This window comes from Letharia lupina (assembly GCF_014066315.1).
Source record: "Letharia lupina isolate WasteWater1 chromosome Unknown contig_7, whole genome shotgun sequence".
Taxonomy (NCBI): Eukaryota; Fungi; Ascomycota; class Lecanoromycetes; order Lecanorales; family Parmeliaceae; genus Letharia; species Letharia lupina.
The window spans coordinates 550,217-562,944 of NW_023502976.1; the positions used below are offsets into that span (position 1 = coordinate 550,217).

Here is a 12,728-nt window from a genome sequence, read left to right on the forward strand (position 1 = left end):
GCCACCATGAGGGGTAGCTACAACACAGGTGCTGCAGCAAATCTCAACACACCCCCATGATGCAGCACCATTGGCCACACCCCCATGATGCAGCATGGTACTGCAAACGAATGATTGTGACACGAGCACAGACCTGGACTTGATGACTGGTGTCGAAAGAATTGAATACCGACTTGCTCAATGAAGAGGTCGAATTTGATTGCCTTGTAGCAGGCTCACTAATGCTTTCATTTTGACGTATTATTTCACTGTCTTTCGTGGACGTTTTGATTGATGCTCTGTGTTTTCGAGCTGACTTGAGTATGCCCCGGTGTCTTGGGTATTTGACGAACCATGATCCGAAGTTTTCTTCGGTCAGGAGGTCGAGTTTGTGACCACTATCCTTTGATGTGGACATTTTGAATGTAATAGACCCTTTGATCTATACGAATCCCCTGATGTCTTAGGGTTGAAATAACTGAATTTTGATTGTAATAGACCCTTTGATCTATACGAAACCCCTAGTGTCTTAGGGTTGGAATGACTTGAATCAATGATTGACTGCTGCAACTGCGTAGTAGTTGCGCGAGGGCCTTATAACCTGTTGGAAATGTATATGAAGGATTGATTGATTAACTATGGAATGGTATGTAGGCTACTTATATACCATGTGAAGCCCATACTAATTTGCCACCTGATTGCCACCATGAGGGGTAGCTACAACACAGATGCTGCAGCAAATCTCAACATTGCAACGCGACAGCTTAGGTGGTGGAAGGATTTCAATGCGAAGTGGTGGGATCTTTTCAACGGATCAAGGTCTTGGAGCCAATAAGGTGACGGGAAGGGCATGTTTGATTCAGACTACGGACAGCGGTCAGCAAATCATTTCTCAGTAGTTGGCGGCGTCGTATACCGTATCAGGCGTCGCTAGGGTGTGTGAACGCAAGGACGGCGCCATCGTCTTCGAAGACTCCGGTAGGGTCGTAGAGTTTTTCATCCAGCCGTTTTCTGATCGTGAATCTAGCCTCTCACTTTCTGAGCTCACCTCGCCGTGGTGAATACTTGAATTAACCGACGAGCAGGGTAGGGTTCTGTTCGTAAGACTCGATGAAAGCCTTTGCTTAGACCCTTTTGTCAATTATAGAGGTGGTTGCTAACCTCTGCTGTAGTTGTAAAGATTAGGTTCAAGTGAGATCGAAGTGACAGTGAATATCGAATACTTACGCCAAGTCGTCTGTTTACCGCGCGTCGCGTTTAGCTTCAAGTGAATCCCTTATGCAAGCTTGAGATACCGCAAAGACCATTGAAAGCTCAGAATGTGTGCTATGTTAAACAATATCGGAACTCATATCATCAGGAAATAACGGGCTGCTAATTCGGAGTCCCCATTACTCTACGGTGGTCAAATAGAAGACTCTCAATTTTTGGGTTACTCACTCAAGGCTAGATACTCATTTAGTAGAATTCTCGCGCCGCAAACCTCATCTCGCTAGCTCCGACGTCAAATACGGCCAGTACGTTCTTCAGAAACACATCTCCAAGGATCGAGAGACTGTCGCCAGCGTCATCAACGCCCGAGATGCACGTCCCGTCTCCATTATCCAAGAACAGGTCTTCCGGATTGATGAAGAATGTCTCTGCCCCGATCCTGATACCGAATTCGGGAGCCTTTGCACTGCAATCTACAACGTATGCACCTTCGTCATCACTGTAAATAGCCGGTGGATCAAACAGTGCGTTGATTGCATCCGCAATACCCGTGGGCAGGTATATCAAGGTGGTGCCGCTATCAACGATGACCTGGACTTGAGACGAATTCGTTGGGGGCCCGAAAGGATTGGGGAAGTCCGGCAAAGACCAGTGCGTATGCTCGCTTCCTTCGTAGTAAAAGCCGTTCGTCGTGATGGTATAAAACTGATATTGAGGCACCGGAGCCGGCGCATCGGCGTCGTTCATGGTAAGCAACTGGAATGGTGCGCTGGCAAATATGGGCGAGAAAATCACAGGTGGTAGGCCACCTATTGCAAGCAAGCCGCCAGGTACCGTTCCTGACATGAGCGAAGACCTCTCGATAGCAAGACTGAAGAGGGGAGCAACATGACCTTCCTCATACATGTTGGTGAAGACGGGGTTGTACGGAATATTGGTGGTCGTGTCCAAGGCAGGATTCGTGCCTGCATATTGGCTGGTGATCGAAGGGAAAGCGAAGCCTATCAAGCCGCTTGATACGCCGTCGCCAAACCATGCTGCGAAGTCAACAACAGCAACCTGTTGATTCTTGACTGTGATTCCGGCTATCGTCACCGGTTCAATGCCAAAGATACCCGTTAAGAACTCTCCATCGCCATACGTGATGTTGAAGTTGACATCGGGGATCTGTTTGAACGGTGGCTCTATCGTGTATGTTGAAGCAAACAGGCAATCGCTCTCTGGTTCATCAGCCCCCGTAGTCACATTGACGCATTGGAACCCTTTCCCAGCCAGCCAAGTATCACTGCTGCCTAGCAAATCTACGTTAGCTGAATATCCTCCAAATGTCTCCGCTGGCGACGTACCTGTATCAACAACCGCTTGGAAGGATTCGGTCCCAAACTCCACGCCGGTCAAAAAGACTGTGCCTTCCTCGACCGATGTCAACGGAGCAACACCATAAACTCCATTGACCTCATTGCCCTTCCGAAGTGATTGCACATAGCCTGCGCTCCTAGAGATCCCAGAAGCTTGTCGAGTCAAAGAAAGGACATGTGACGCCTGGGTATTTGGGCTGGGCGCTTGAAATGGGGCAGAGGATAACCCTCCAACCTTGAACTTATGGCTTTGAAACCCTTGGACGCCGGCGACCCAGAGGCTTAGCTCTATACAAAGAGTCGCGCAAAGCTTTCTGAAACCAAGCATCTTGTGGTAGGAGCGGTAAGTCTGTAGTTATTAGAGCGAGTCTCAACGCAAGGAGCCTGTGTAGAGACTGCCAAGGCTAGAACAAACATGAAGGGACTGAACCCAGGGCAGAATAGAAAGACTCGAGTGTGCAGATAGAGAATGACAGAAGCAAGACATGGTCGTTGCTAAATACTTTCTTGCTGCGATAATACGCACTTTTCTCGCCCTGCCCGCCCATGTCCGGACAACGGCCCGCTCGATGCAACACTCAAGCGGAAGGTGGAATAAGGATGCTCGAGACAATCGCTGGTCTTATGCACGCGGATGGCATCATGAGGTGCATTGGGATTTTCGGGTATCTTCTTAGCGTTGGGGCGAAGACCAATGCGGAAGGTCGACAACAAAGCTATCTCCGCGTCCGATCAAAGCATTTGACATCAAGATAAATGATAAGAATTAGTAAGTGGTCAAATGGACAAGCCATGCTCTAGGTTTTATCATATGTTTGTGAAACAGAGACTCTTCCCTACGACATCAAATCGGCTGTTTTTGTAGATCATTCAGCAGTCACGTTCGCATAAGCCAAAAGCCTCTTAATTGCAAGGCGAGATGAGTGCGTTGGAAGTATTAATCATTTTTGAATTCCTGTTGTTCTCTCATCTCTTTACGCAAACACGTCATTCTCTCATGCTCTAGCGATACCGTTCGATCGCGTGACCTTGCTTCGTCACCTTGGCAATTATTGGCTTGTCTAGATATTGCACGAAGCTGAAAGGGATACTGCACGGGGAAATCCACTGGATAGGTACCAACATCGTTTGTCAACGTCGAATAATTGGTGGTAGCATGCTGTTGCAGGCCTTGGTCAACGGGTAGGTTCCAGACATCCCTCTGAGGTGCGGGAACTTGAGGAATGGTACCATGCTGTTCCAAAGACTGCAAAGGTCGGAGATTGATTCGCACTGCGGCCACCTGACCTCGTCTCGTGATAATCTTAGAAGCCGGATAGTATCCACACTGCTTCCCTTTGCGAAGGCAAATTTCGCAGGACGGCACTTCTCCAGTACATTTTACGTGGCTACACCTGAATTTATCCTTTGTGTCAACATACTTGCAGATCATCTATGCAGTAGGAACCTAACGACCTACCTGCAGTTCTCGCATGCAACCGCTGTCTTGGGAGCCCTTTGCCGACGCTTCTCTGGCTTTCGAACACGATTGATAAGGATCTTTGGGTTCGTATGAGCAAGAACCTCTCGGCCACCACTCTGTGACTCTTGGCTTCGCAATCCCGTAATTGATTTTGCTGTGCTCGCCTCTCTGACACGATCTGGTCCGCTTTGAGCTGGGCTAAACGATCCATCGCTCGCGGTAGCGAAGCCAGCGTCATCAATTGCTCTGCTTCCAGCGAAATATAGGGGATTCTGCAGAGATGTAGGTGGCGGCGCTAGCGAGTGGAACGCATCGTTGTTCGCAAGAGATTTGGGGAGGAGTCGCCGAAAACCACTATCGAGGTTTTCGGTCAGCATTAATTCTGTGGTCGAGGAGGCAAGACATGGTTCAACGCGTAGCCGCTCTTGGACCACTGTAAAATTACTTCTGATTGCCGAACAAGCCTCTGCTTTCTGTGGGTGCACTGATCTGTCTGTTCCCATCTGTTGTCTCATAGATAGAGGCAGTGGTGCCATTTTCCCAGCTAGGGACCTCAGTACGCTTTGGCTCCTCGTTAGGTGGTGAGTACTGGGGATGTATCGGCAAAAAAGTTAATGGCGCCTGAGTAAGCAAGGCTGATCCATCCGCCGGAAACTGGGACAGATAGCTTGAGCTATCTTTGAGTTAGCAACCATCTGATCACCATGGACAGTGAGGAGCCACACTCTGGCAAAAGGGAAAGGAGAAGAGGAGCGCTTACTCAAGGTACCCAAATGCAGGATTAATGCGCGCCAGCAAATTCTCAGCTACGCTTGGGTCGGCCTCTAAGCAGAGGTTGCACCTAATGGGAGCACCAGCCTCCTTTCGGACATAGTCCGGGCAGTCTTTGTAGTCCCTAGACTTTACTTGCAGCGTCAACATAGAGTTATGACACAGCACGAGACTCTTGTCATCCTCCAAATCGTCGCCGCAGATGTAACACACAAATTGGAGACACATATTGACGACGTTCTCTGATGCCACTTCGTAAAGGTATGATGGAATCTAGTCCCAGAAAAGGTTGAGAGGGAAACTGATGCATATTTATACAGTCGAAGGGGCATGAATGTATCCTCATCGTTATGCAAGATGGTAGGGTCTGAGTTGTTACTGTTACATTGTTAGAGCTGTCCACTGACAACAAGAGAATGATCGGGTGTGCAGGCGCTAAGCCCATGCCACTGTCAGATGACACTTTTCTCATATTGCGCGAGCAGAAGTGGCAATAAAAGCCTCGCCCATAGGCGCCTAACTGAGGGGAAGAGTGAGAACCTACCATCGACGTTACAGTCCCAGGAAAATGATAGCGTGAAAATCAGATTGAAGGTGTATCAAGTTGTGGTCTTTTGGTAAATACCGTTCCCTTTGGAGTCGGACGAAGCAAAGAATGTGGACTACTTGACTGCCTGACACACAAAGGTCCTATACGGCTCTTGTCTCCATGGTCGACGTCTTGGAAAACAGAGGTACCGTTCGGACTCATATACTGTAGGGGCAAACACCGACACGAAAATGCTAAAGCGGATCCGGCAAATAGCTCAGCAATCGACTGTCATCTTCAACCGACTACGTCTCTGCGACGCTCACATCCAATCACCAAATGTTCGATTGAAAAACCTGCATATTGGCAACATTTCGTGGCCCTTTTCCTTGATTAGCCCCATGCATGTCTCTCACTCCGCTGTCTGCTGTTTCCGTACTTCAGTCCTCATCAATGTACGAAAACGCCGTCTTCGACAGTGTTGTATGACGGTGAGTCTTTAGCAGTCTTCTTTATTGCAAAACTTCTCCTGAAAAATTCCCGTTGCATAGTGATGAGAGGAAGTAGGAATTCGGACCCCAGATGTAGCACAAAATTTGGCAAAGAAAGAGTGGTGATATGCTGAGTCAGCTTTACTTGGCTCAACAAGCAATCAGAAATGTACATTACCTTGGCCGTTTTAGCGAATGAGCTTGATGAGCAGGGACAAAGCAGACCCTACCTACCCTGCAGTGCTCTATCATCCTGTGATATTATCCTACTCTACGGTGCTCTCCTATCCTACGATATTCGACGCACAAGATGATGTCCAATTTTCCATCTTGTCATCCACGATATATCTCACCCGTAAGCAGGAACGCATCAAGGTATGCTAACGAGCCTGCGTCCTCCTCGGTGACTGCTCACTCTACAACCCCAGTCTTCCATTTGAATCCATACTGCATGAGCACCCCCACCTCCCGCGTGGTGGTTACTGCATTTCGTATTCTGTCTTCTGGTGGCCCCTTAGCATCAGCGATGCAGTCCGAGAAATATTTCCAAAATTTTGTTCCAACTCGTCCCGGATCTCGAGATAGCTCCATCCTCCTAGGCCCAGATATCCGAGTAGAACATCTAGACCGTAAAGGGCAAGCCCGAAGGGTAAGAGCTCGACCTCTGCCCACTCGATGATACCCGTGACGCGGCCTGTTGACGGTGAGACGAGTAGGTTCACTGGACAGAGGTCTCCATGTGTGAGGACTTGCGGATAATGGGGGTGAAAGAGCTCACCGAGCTCTCTTAGTGCACAAGAGACGATGGCAGTAAATCGAGGAGGCAGAGTGGACTCAAGAAGAGTATGCTTGTTAGATACGGTGGCTCTGATGTTCTCTCGCAGATTCTGCATAATCAGTTGTGGATGGAGCCAGCATGCGGCATAAAACCTAGCAGTTCCAAGCGAGTCAGCTGAAAGGGTTCACAGCAACTTACGTAGGGGTCTTGATTTCGCGTACCTAGCGAAATCCCTAAGCATCCTCAGCTGCTTCGAGGCCTGCTCTGGACTCATCCCGATAAAAAACCCCGTCTCTATGTATGTCACCCCGGCAGCTTCTGGATCATATACAACCGCAAGCACGTTTCTGCTTCCTGCCCAATAATGTGTCTCTGCAGCAACACCTCCGTGGATAACTTTCGCTAGCTGCGCCGCGTAGATGTCGATTTTAGAATTGTTGAGACGAAATTGCGCGAGCTTCGCATCCCTAAAGGATTGGCTGCTTTCATCTTCACCGCTTCGGACTCCTGTGACAGCTTAGATAGAGAATACAGTACGACTGAATTGCCCCTTGACAGTAAACGGCAATACAGACTTTGCCCTAAGCAGGGAGCGGGCGAGGTCATCACTTTCTCTCTGGGTCGGAAAGCCGTCACGATCGAAGAAAAATGGAGGCGCGATTTCAAGTGAATAAATGTCTATATAGTAATCACCTAACTCACTTGAAGTCCATAGTCGATCAAAGTCCTCTCTCACTCCAAGATGGCGGTGTGAGAGAAGGTTGAGTGAGGCCTTCAGGAGCTGACAGTCTATGAAAACTTAGTGTATGTGCATGACGGAAGGATTCTATTCGAAACGTTTCAATATACTGTTTTTTCGCAATGATTACACAGGGTCTCGCATGCCAGACAACTTAACTACCTTCGGTCGCGCGACCGAGGGGGCCCATATAGCGGCGGTCACTCTAGGCTTGATGGGGGTTGAGGACGGGGCACATTTCTTGGCCCGCCTCGGCCAATGGCATGAAAGCTGCCAGGAACTTCCTCTCCTTGCGACCTCTCTCCAGCTTGTGCTTGCCTTTCCACATCCTACATTCCTGTTAACCCTCTGCAAACATGGTAAGAGTGATACCCCAATACTGGCCCACTTGTCGAAACTCGTACGCTAACATGTCCTTGTCCAGGCGCGAAATTCCGAAAAAGCGCAGTCTATGCTCTTTCGTTTCCGAGCGCAACAAGCCGCTTCCTTGGGCATAATCGATGCAGGCCGTACTCGCCGTCCTAAAATGATCACTGAAGTCACGGCGATACCAGCATGCGAGAAATGGCGGGGCCAGGTTCTCAAGGAGATTTCGCGCAAAGTCAGCAAGATACAAGAGCAGAGCCTGAGCGATTTTCAGATTCGGGATTTGAACGACGAGATCAACAAGGCGATGCGGGAAAAGCATATGTGGGAGGTGCAGATACGGAATCTGGGGGGCCCAAATTATATGAGGGGTGGGGGAAAGGTCTATGACGAGGAGGGGAAGGAGATTCCTGGGGGTGGAAAGGGCTATAGGTGTGTCTATCCTACGGAAGTTGGTCGTGAGAAGTTTGATGAGTTAACATTCTATGTCAGGTACTTTGGTCGAGCACGAGAATTACCGGGTGTGAAGGAAATGTTCGAGTCGAGCAAGCCAAAAGCGCCGGACAAACCGTTAGAGAGCAGGGCGGATCTTAGGCGGCAGGTAGACGCCAGCTACTATGGCTATAACTTAGATGAAGAGGATGGCACTCTGCTAGATTACGAGGCAGAGAAGGAGAAAGAGGCATTTGAGAATCTCAAAGAGCAAGGGGATGGAAAGTCAGAGGCAGGTTGGGAGCCTCTTCCAGGGGATGCTGGAGATGGAGTCGGTTGGAGATTGCCTACGAGCGAAGAGGTTCAGGAGGAGCTGGTGGACAGAAGAAGACGACGGCTATTGGATAAATTGGGTTGATGATGTCCAAGAAGCCAGAGAGTCTCCGCAATTGGCGAATCATCAGCTACGATGGGCATAGATCCTCGGACGTATGTTTCAGCCTATACTACAGTCTCTGTAGAGAAAGTGATATGACCAACAGAGAGGCTTTGAATGATGGTCCAAAGCTGTAGAGGGTCTTGTTGACTAACGGGGGAAAGTTTATCCTTCTCCGACGGATTCATCGTCGCTGCCGTTGCTTAGAGGTGGAGAATGTCGAAGTCTCCGATTTCATCGCCTGTTATTGACTGGTTTCGCATCCTTTGGTCGGCCAATTCTATAGCTTATAATGGACTACTCATCACTTCCCAATGACCCAGACCATCCTGCAGGGGCAGATCCATGGCAGTCTTCTCCTCAACCCACCAGAACAAGCTTCCCTCAACCAGAGTCTGGAAGGGAACCCGATTCGCCCACAGCAAAGCATGCGCCACCGACCCCTGAACCTCAGCACCAAGAAGAGCGATATGGAAGCGATCAAGAGTCACCCAATGCTTCTAGCTACGAAGAGCCTCCACAACAGCCGAATGGGGCGGGGAGGATACCTAGCAGATCAGACACGGCGAGCGATATCCGATTTCAAGGCCCACCGTTGACTGAAGAAGAGCTTCGACAACAACAGTTATACCAGCAACGGCAACAGGAGTGGTACCAACAGGCAATTCATAAACAACAGCATGCAAGAGGTCCTGGACCTCAGCGATATCACCCGGGTGCTCGTGCTGGGCAGAGGCAGCCTCCACAGTACAAGCTGCAAGCGAAAATCACTGGTCTTGAGCGCACAGGGAAAAAGGATCCTGCCATCACTTTCGATGTCCATGTGAGTCAATATAAATTCTGGGGGAGGAGTGCTTGGAGGAAGCTGACGGGATTGAAAGACGAATCTTCCAAAATTTCGAACCACACAAGTCAGAGCCATAAAACGCACACATTCCGAGTTTGTCAAGTTAGCAGATCATTTAATCTCCTCCAATCCGGAAGCCTTTGTGCCCGCAGTGCCTCCCGCTCTCACGTCCGCTGGCGCCGGAACAGATGAAGATGAAGCTCGAACCAAAGCCTCGTTGCAGAGATGGCTGAACTATGTTTGTGGTAATGATGTTCTCATGAGGGATGACGAGATGGTGTTTTTTGTTGAAAGCGATGCCGGGTATAGCCCTATGATAAGAATGAAGCAGCCAGCTACTGGGGTACGGAGAAAAGTTATTAAGCAGTTCGCACCGCCACCAGATGATACGCCTGAGCTTCATGACGCCCGACCTATTGTCAAGCTTTTCTACCTCGGGACTATGGAGACCGGCCAGAAGGTCGACCGGGTGGTGAAGGCGAGGCGAGGTGAGTAGGCTGTCTACTCAATTGCGCTGGCACGTTTCACTCATGCACCCCAGGGCTCGGTCTGGCAGAATCGGATCTAGGCGTCAAGATCGGCCAATTGTCCGTCCAAGAACCTCATCCAGGTCTCGCAAGCGCATATCGCAAACTAGGCAAAATCATACAAACAACAGGCGACTATCATGCAGCACAAGGCACAGCTGAAGCAACTACTATTGGTGATCCCCTGAATTACCACTCTTCTGACGCTCTCATCGTCAAAGAAACCCTTACAAACCGCCATATTCTCCTGCGCGACCTCCTCACGGCCCAAGCAGCCACCCGGAACAAACTGTCTGCCGCCGATAGAATCAAATCCAGCGGCTCTGTGCGTCGAGAAAAAGTCGATGAAGCCATCAATGCTCTCGACGAAGCCAAAAGCCACGAACAATATCTTGCTCACAAAACACAGCGTGTGACAAGTAACCTGTTGCACGAGAAACGGCGCTGGTTCGCACGTACAGCTGCAGACCTTCGTGTCAGTATTCGCGAATACGTTCTCCGTGAGATTGACTTTGAGCGTCGGACACTGGCTACTCTCGAGGCTGTCCGGCCTGATGTACGAGCCATCGATGCCTCTGGTGGCCTGTCACGGTTGGGACGAGAAGCACATCCTGTCATACGCAGGACAAGCATGGCGAGCAGTCAGGGTCCACGAGGAGACGCGTGGAGTGGTGTGCCCCGGAGGCCCGATGCGCTGGACCGGAGTGTCAGTGGAGGCTTTCCACCAACTGTGAAGGAAGAGGATGGGGTAAACGGTGAAGATGGAGGACGAAAGAGAGCGGGTACTGGGGCGTCAAGTCTGAAGGGTGTGGCAGAGGAGCCAGATGATGACAGAATCGATGCAAAGAATGCGGCCAGTCGGTTGGCCACGAGTACGTTCTAAGGGAGACAAGGAGTGTATCAGATAGGTCAAGAAGATTGAGACGGTTGGTCTGGTGGATATGTACAATGAAACTGTTTGCATCTCCTATCCTCTCGGAGACACAGCTGCTGCCAATTCTCACAGCCTTGTCCTCCTCCAACGCGTCAACTGCTCAAAGCTGTAGCAGTTCTCAATCCAACAACATCCTCCAATCCACCTAACGCATCGCTAGCCACAATCCGCCAACGTAGCCACACTCCCCCTTCCATCCATCACCTTTCTTTCAAAAAAAAACCACGCGAACCACCCGCATCTCACCTCCCCCCCCCCTCCCCCTCCTCCCTTCCGACCAGCTCCTCAATCCTCCCCTGCAGCACCTCCCTCACCACCCGCTTATACCACCCCGCGCCCCGATTCCCCGCCACGTCCGCCGCGACCTCCTCCCAATCGACCTGCCTCAGGACGCTCTCGGCCGCGCGCTTCAGCTCCAACCAGGAGACCGAGGGCTCTTTCCCCCCTTGCGGCGGCGGCGGGCGGCGGTACAGGATCGAGAACTTGGGCGCGCGGCGGTGGGGCGTTGGGGGAGGGGCGGGGCGGAGGCGCTTGCGGGATGGGGTCTCCGGGTCCGGGTCGAGGGGGAAGAGGGGGCGCTTGAGGGGTTTGGTGGAGGTGGGGGTGGGGGTGGGGGTTGGGGGGAGGTGGGCGGATGGTTGGTTGGAGGGGGGTTTGGTGGGTGTGGACGGTGTGGTGGGGGCGGGGAGCCGGTGTTGGGCCGAGGCGGATGGGTTCTGGACGGCGAGGGGGTGTGTTAGTAGTGTTCCAAAGGCGGGGGGAGGGGAGGGCGGGAATCGGATGGAGCAAGATACCGAGCCCGAGTCCCCTTTCTGCCCCGGTGGTGCTGTGGGCTTGCTGCCGTTCTGCTGGTGATGGTTCGGTAGCCGTACGAAGAGGTGGGCTAGGCGCACTGGTTCGGACGAGGGCGGTGGAGGCATGGTGCGTGTGTGTGTGTGTGTGTTGGGGAGGGGGGATTCGATGCGAGGGCGGCTGGTAGCAGAGGGTGTGGTAAAGCGGGCAAAAGAGGTAGAGGAGGGAAATTTTGGAAGAGAATTACGGTGCGGACGACATGATCGAAACGGGGCTGGGGTGCGCAGAGGGTGATAAAGTGAATTGGGATGGAAATGTGACGCGGATGATTCGTGCAGCTCTTAGGCTGTTCGTCCGCCTCGACGCGTCGATATTATGACAAATGCCGACGGTGATGCTTTCAATTGAGTTACTGTCTTGATTTCTATGTCGGACGATGCTGCTCATGCAAATTTGACGCGTCAATACACTACGGCACGTCAAAAGGAAGCAGAAGTTCATCGTCTTCAATCTTCATCCCACCTCGTTACGCGATGCTATTATATCTACGGAAATCGACGGACGCCATGCTACCCGCAGCGTTCCAAACTCTAAAGTAACAAATCTTCCTCCGCTCGTTCTCTCCTGAGTCCTAAACCCCAACTTATATCGCGCGCTTTCAGAGCTTCGAAAAAGCCCGCCTTGGCCATCGAGCATCAAGCTCGTCCCTCTGCCATTTCTTTTCATCTCTAGCATCCACATCGTACGCCCCTCCCCCCGGCTGGTTCATCGATCGCCAACTTCCGGCTCCTCCCTCCCATCTACCTGTGAGATTTCCGGCTCCTTCCCGCTACGCGCTCCATCAACACAGCCTCTGCCATCCGACCCCCATCTTCCGGTCTCCAAAGCCAGGTATCTTTCACAATATCTTCCGGCCGAAATCCCATCTTCTCTCCATCTATGCCATTGCCATTTTCCTTCGAATGCCAGATAATCCTCGCGCCGATATCTCCAACCCCTTCGTCTCCTACCATCAATTATCCCCCTACCGATCTACTTCCTCTCCCTATAAATCCCCTCACTCTCCTTCTGCAAA

General features: G+C 51.1%; 5 protein-coding genes across 5 annotated transcripts; 2 read left to right on the top strand and 3 right to left on the bottom strand.

The window, feature by feature from the left end:
- Positions 1-1,437: 1,437 nt before the first annotated feature.
- On the bottom strand, positions 1,438-5,010 carry HO133_009602 (uncharacterized protein; the record flags this gene model as incomplete). The annotated part of the gene is made up of 6 exons (XM_037300463.1): positions 1,438-2,483; positions 2,538-2,898; positions 3,673-3,943; positions 4,009-4,365; positions 4,457-4,684; positions 4,772-5,010. 6 exons carry the CDS (start codon positions 5,008-5,010, stop codon positions 1,438-1,440), a joined length of 2,502 nt encoding a protein of 833 aa, XP_037154311.1.
- A 1,271-nt stretch (positions 5,011-6,281) lies between these two features.
- Positions 6,282-7,293, bottom strand: HO133_009603 (uncharacterized protein; the record flags this gene model as incomplete). The annotated part of the gene is made up of 3 exons (XM_037300464.1): positions 6,282-6,732; positions 6,802-7,047; positions 7,283-7,293. The coding sequence occupies 3 exons, from the start codon at positions 7,291-7,293 to the stop codon at positions 6,282-6,284; spliced, it is 708 nt and encodes a 235-aa protein (XP_037154312.1).
- A 382-nt stretch (positions 7,294-7,675) lies between these two features.
- HO133_009604 (uncharacterized protein) lies at positions 7,676-8,535 on the top strand (the record flags this gene model as incomplete). The annotated part of the gene is made up of 2 exons (XM_037300465.1): positions 7,676-7,678; positions 7,744-8,535. The coding sequence occupies 2 exons, from the start codon at positions 7,676-7,678 to the stop codon at positions 8,533-8,535; spliced, it is 795 nt and encodes a 264-aa protein (XP_037154313.1).
- A 310-nt stretch (positions 8,536-8,845) lies between these two features.
- On the top strand, positions 8,846-10,810 carry HO133_009605 (uncharacterized protein; the record flags this gene model as incomplete). The annotated part of the gene is made up of 3 exons (XM_037300466.1): positions 8,846-9,376; positions 9,435-9,888; positions 9,942-10,810. The coding sequence occupies 3 exons, from the start codon at positions 8,846-8,848 to the stop codon at positions 10,808-10,810; spliced, it is 1,854 nt and encodes a 617-aa protein (XP_037154314.1).
- Positions 10,811-11,103: 293 nt separating this feature from the next.
- Positions 11,104-11,781, bottom strand: HO133_009606 (uncharacterized protein; the record flags this gene model as incomplete). Its single annotated transcript, XM_037300467.1, has 2 exons — positions 11,104-11,577; positions 11,656-11,781. 2 exons carry the CDS (start codon positions 11,779-11,781, stop codon positions 11,104-11,106), a joined length of 600 nt encoding a protein of 199 aa, XP_037154315.1.
- Between the last annotated feature and the right edge of the window lie 947 nt (positions 11,782-12,728).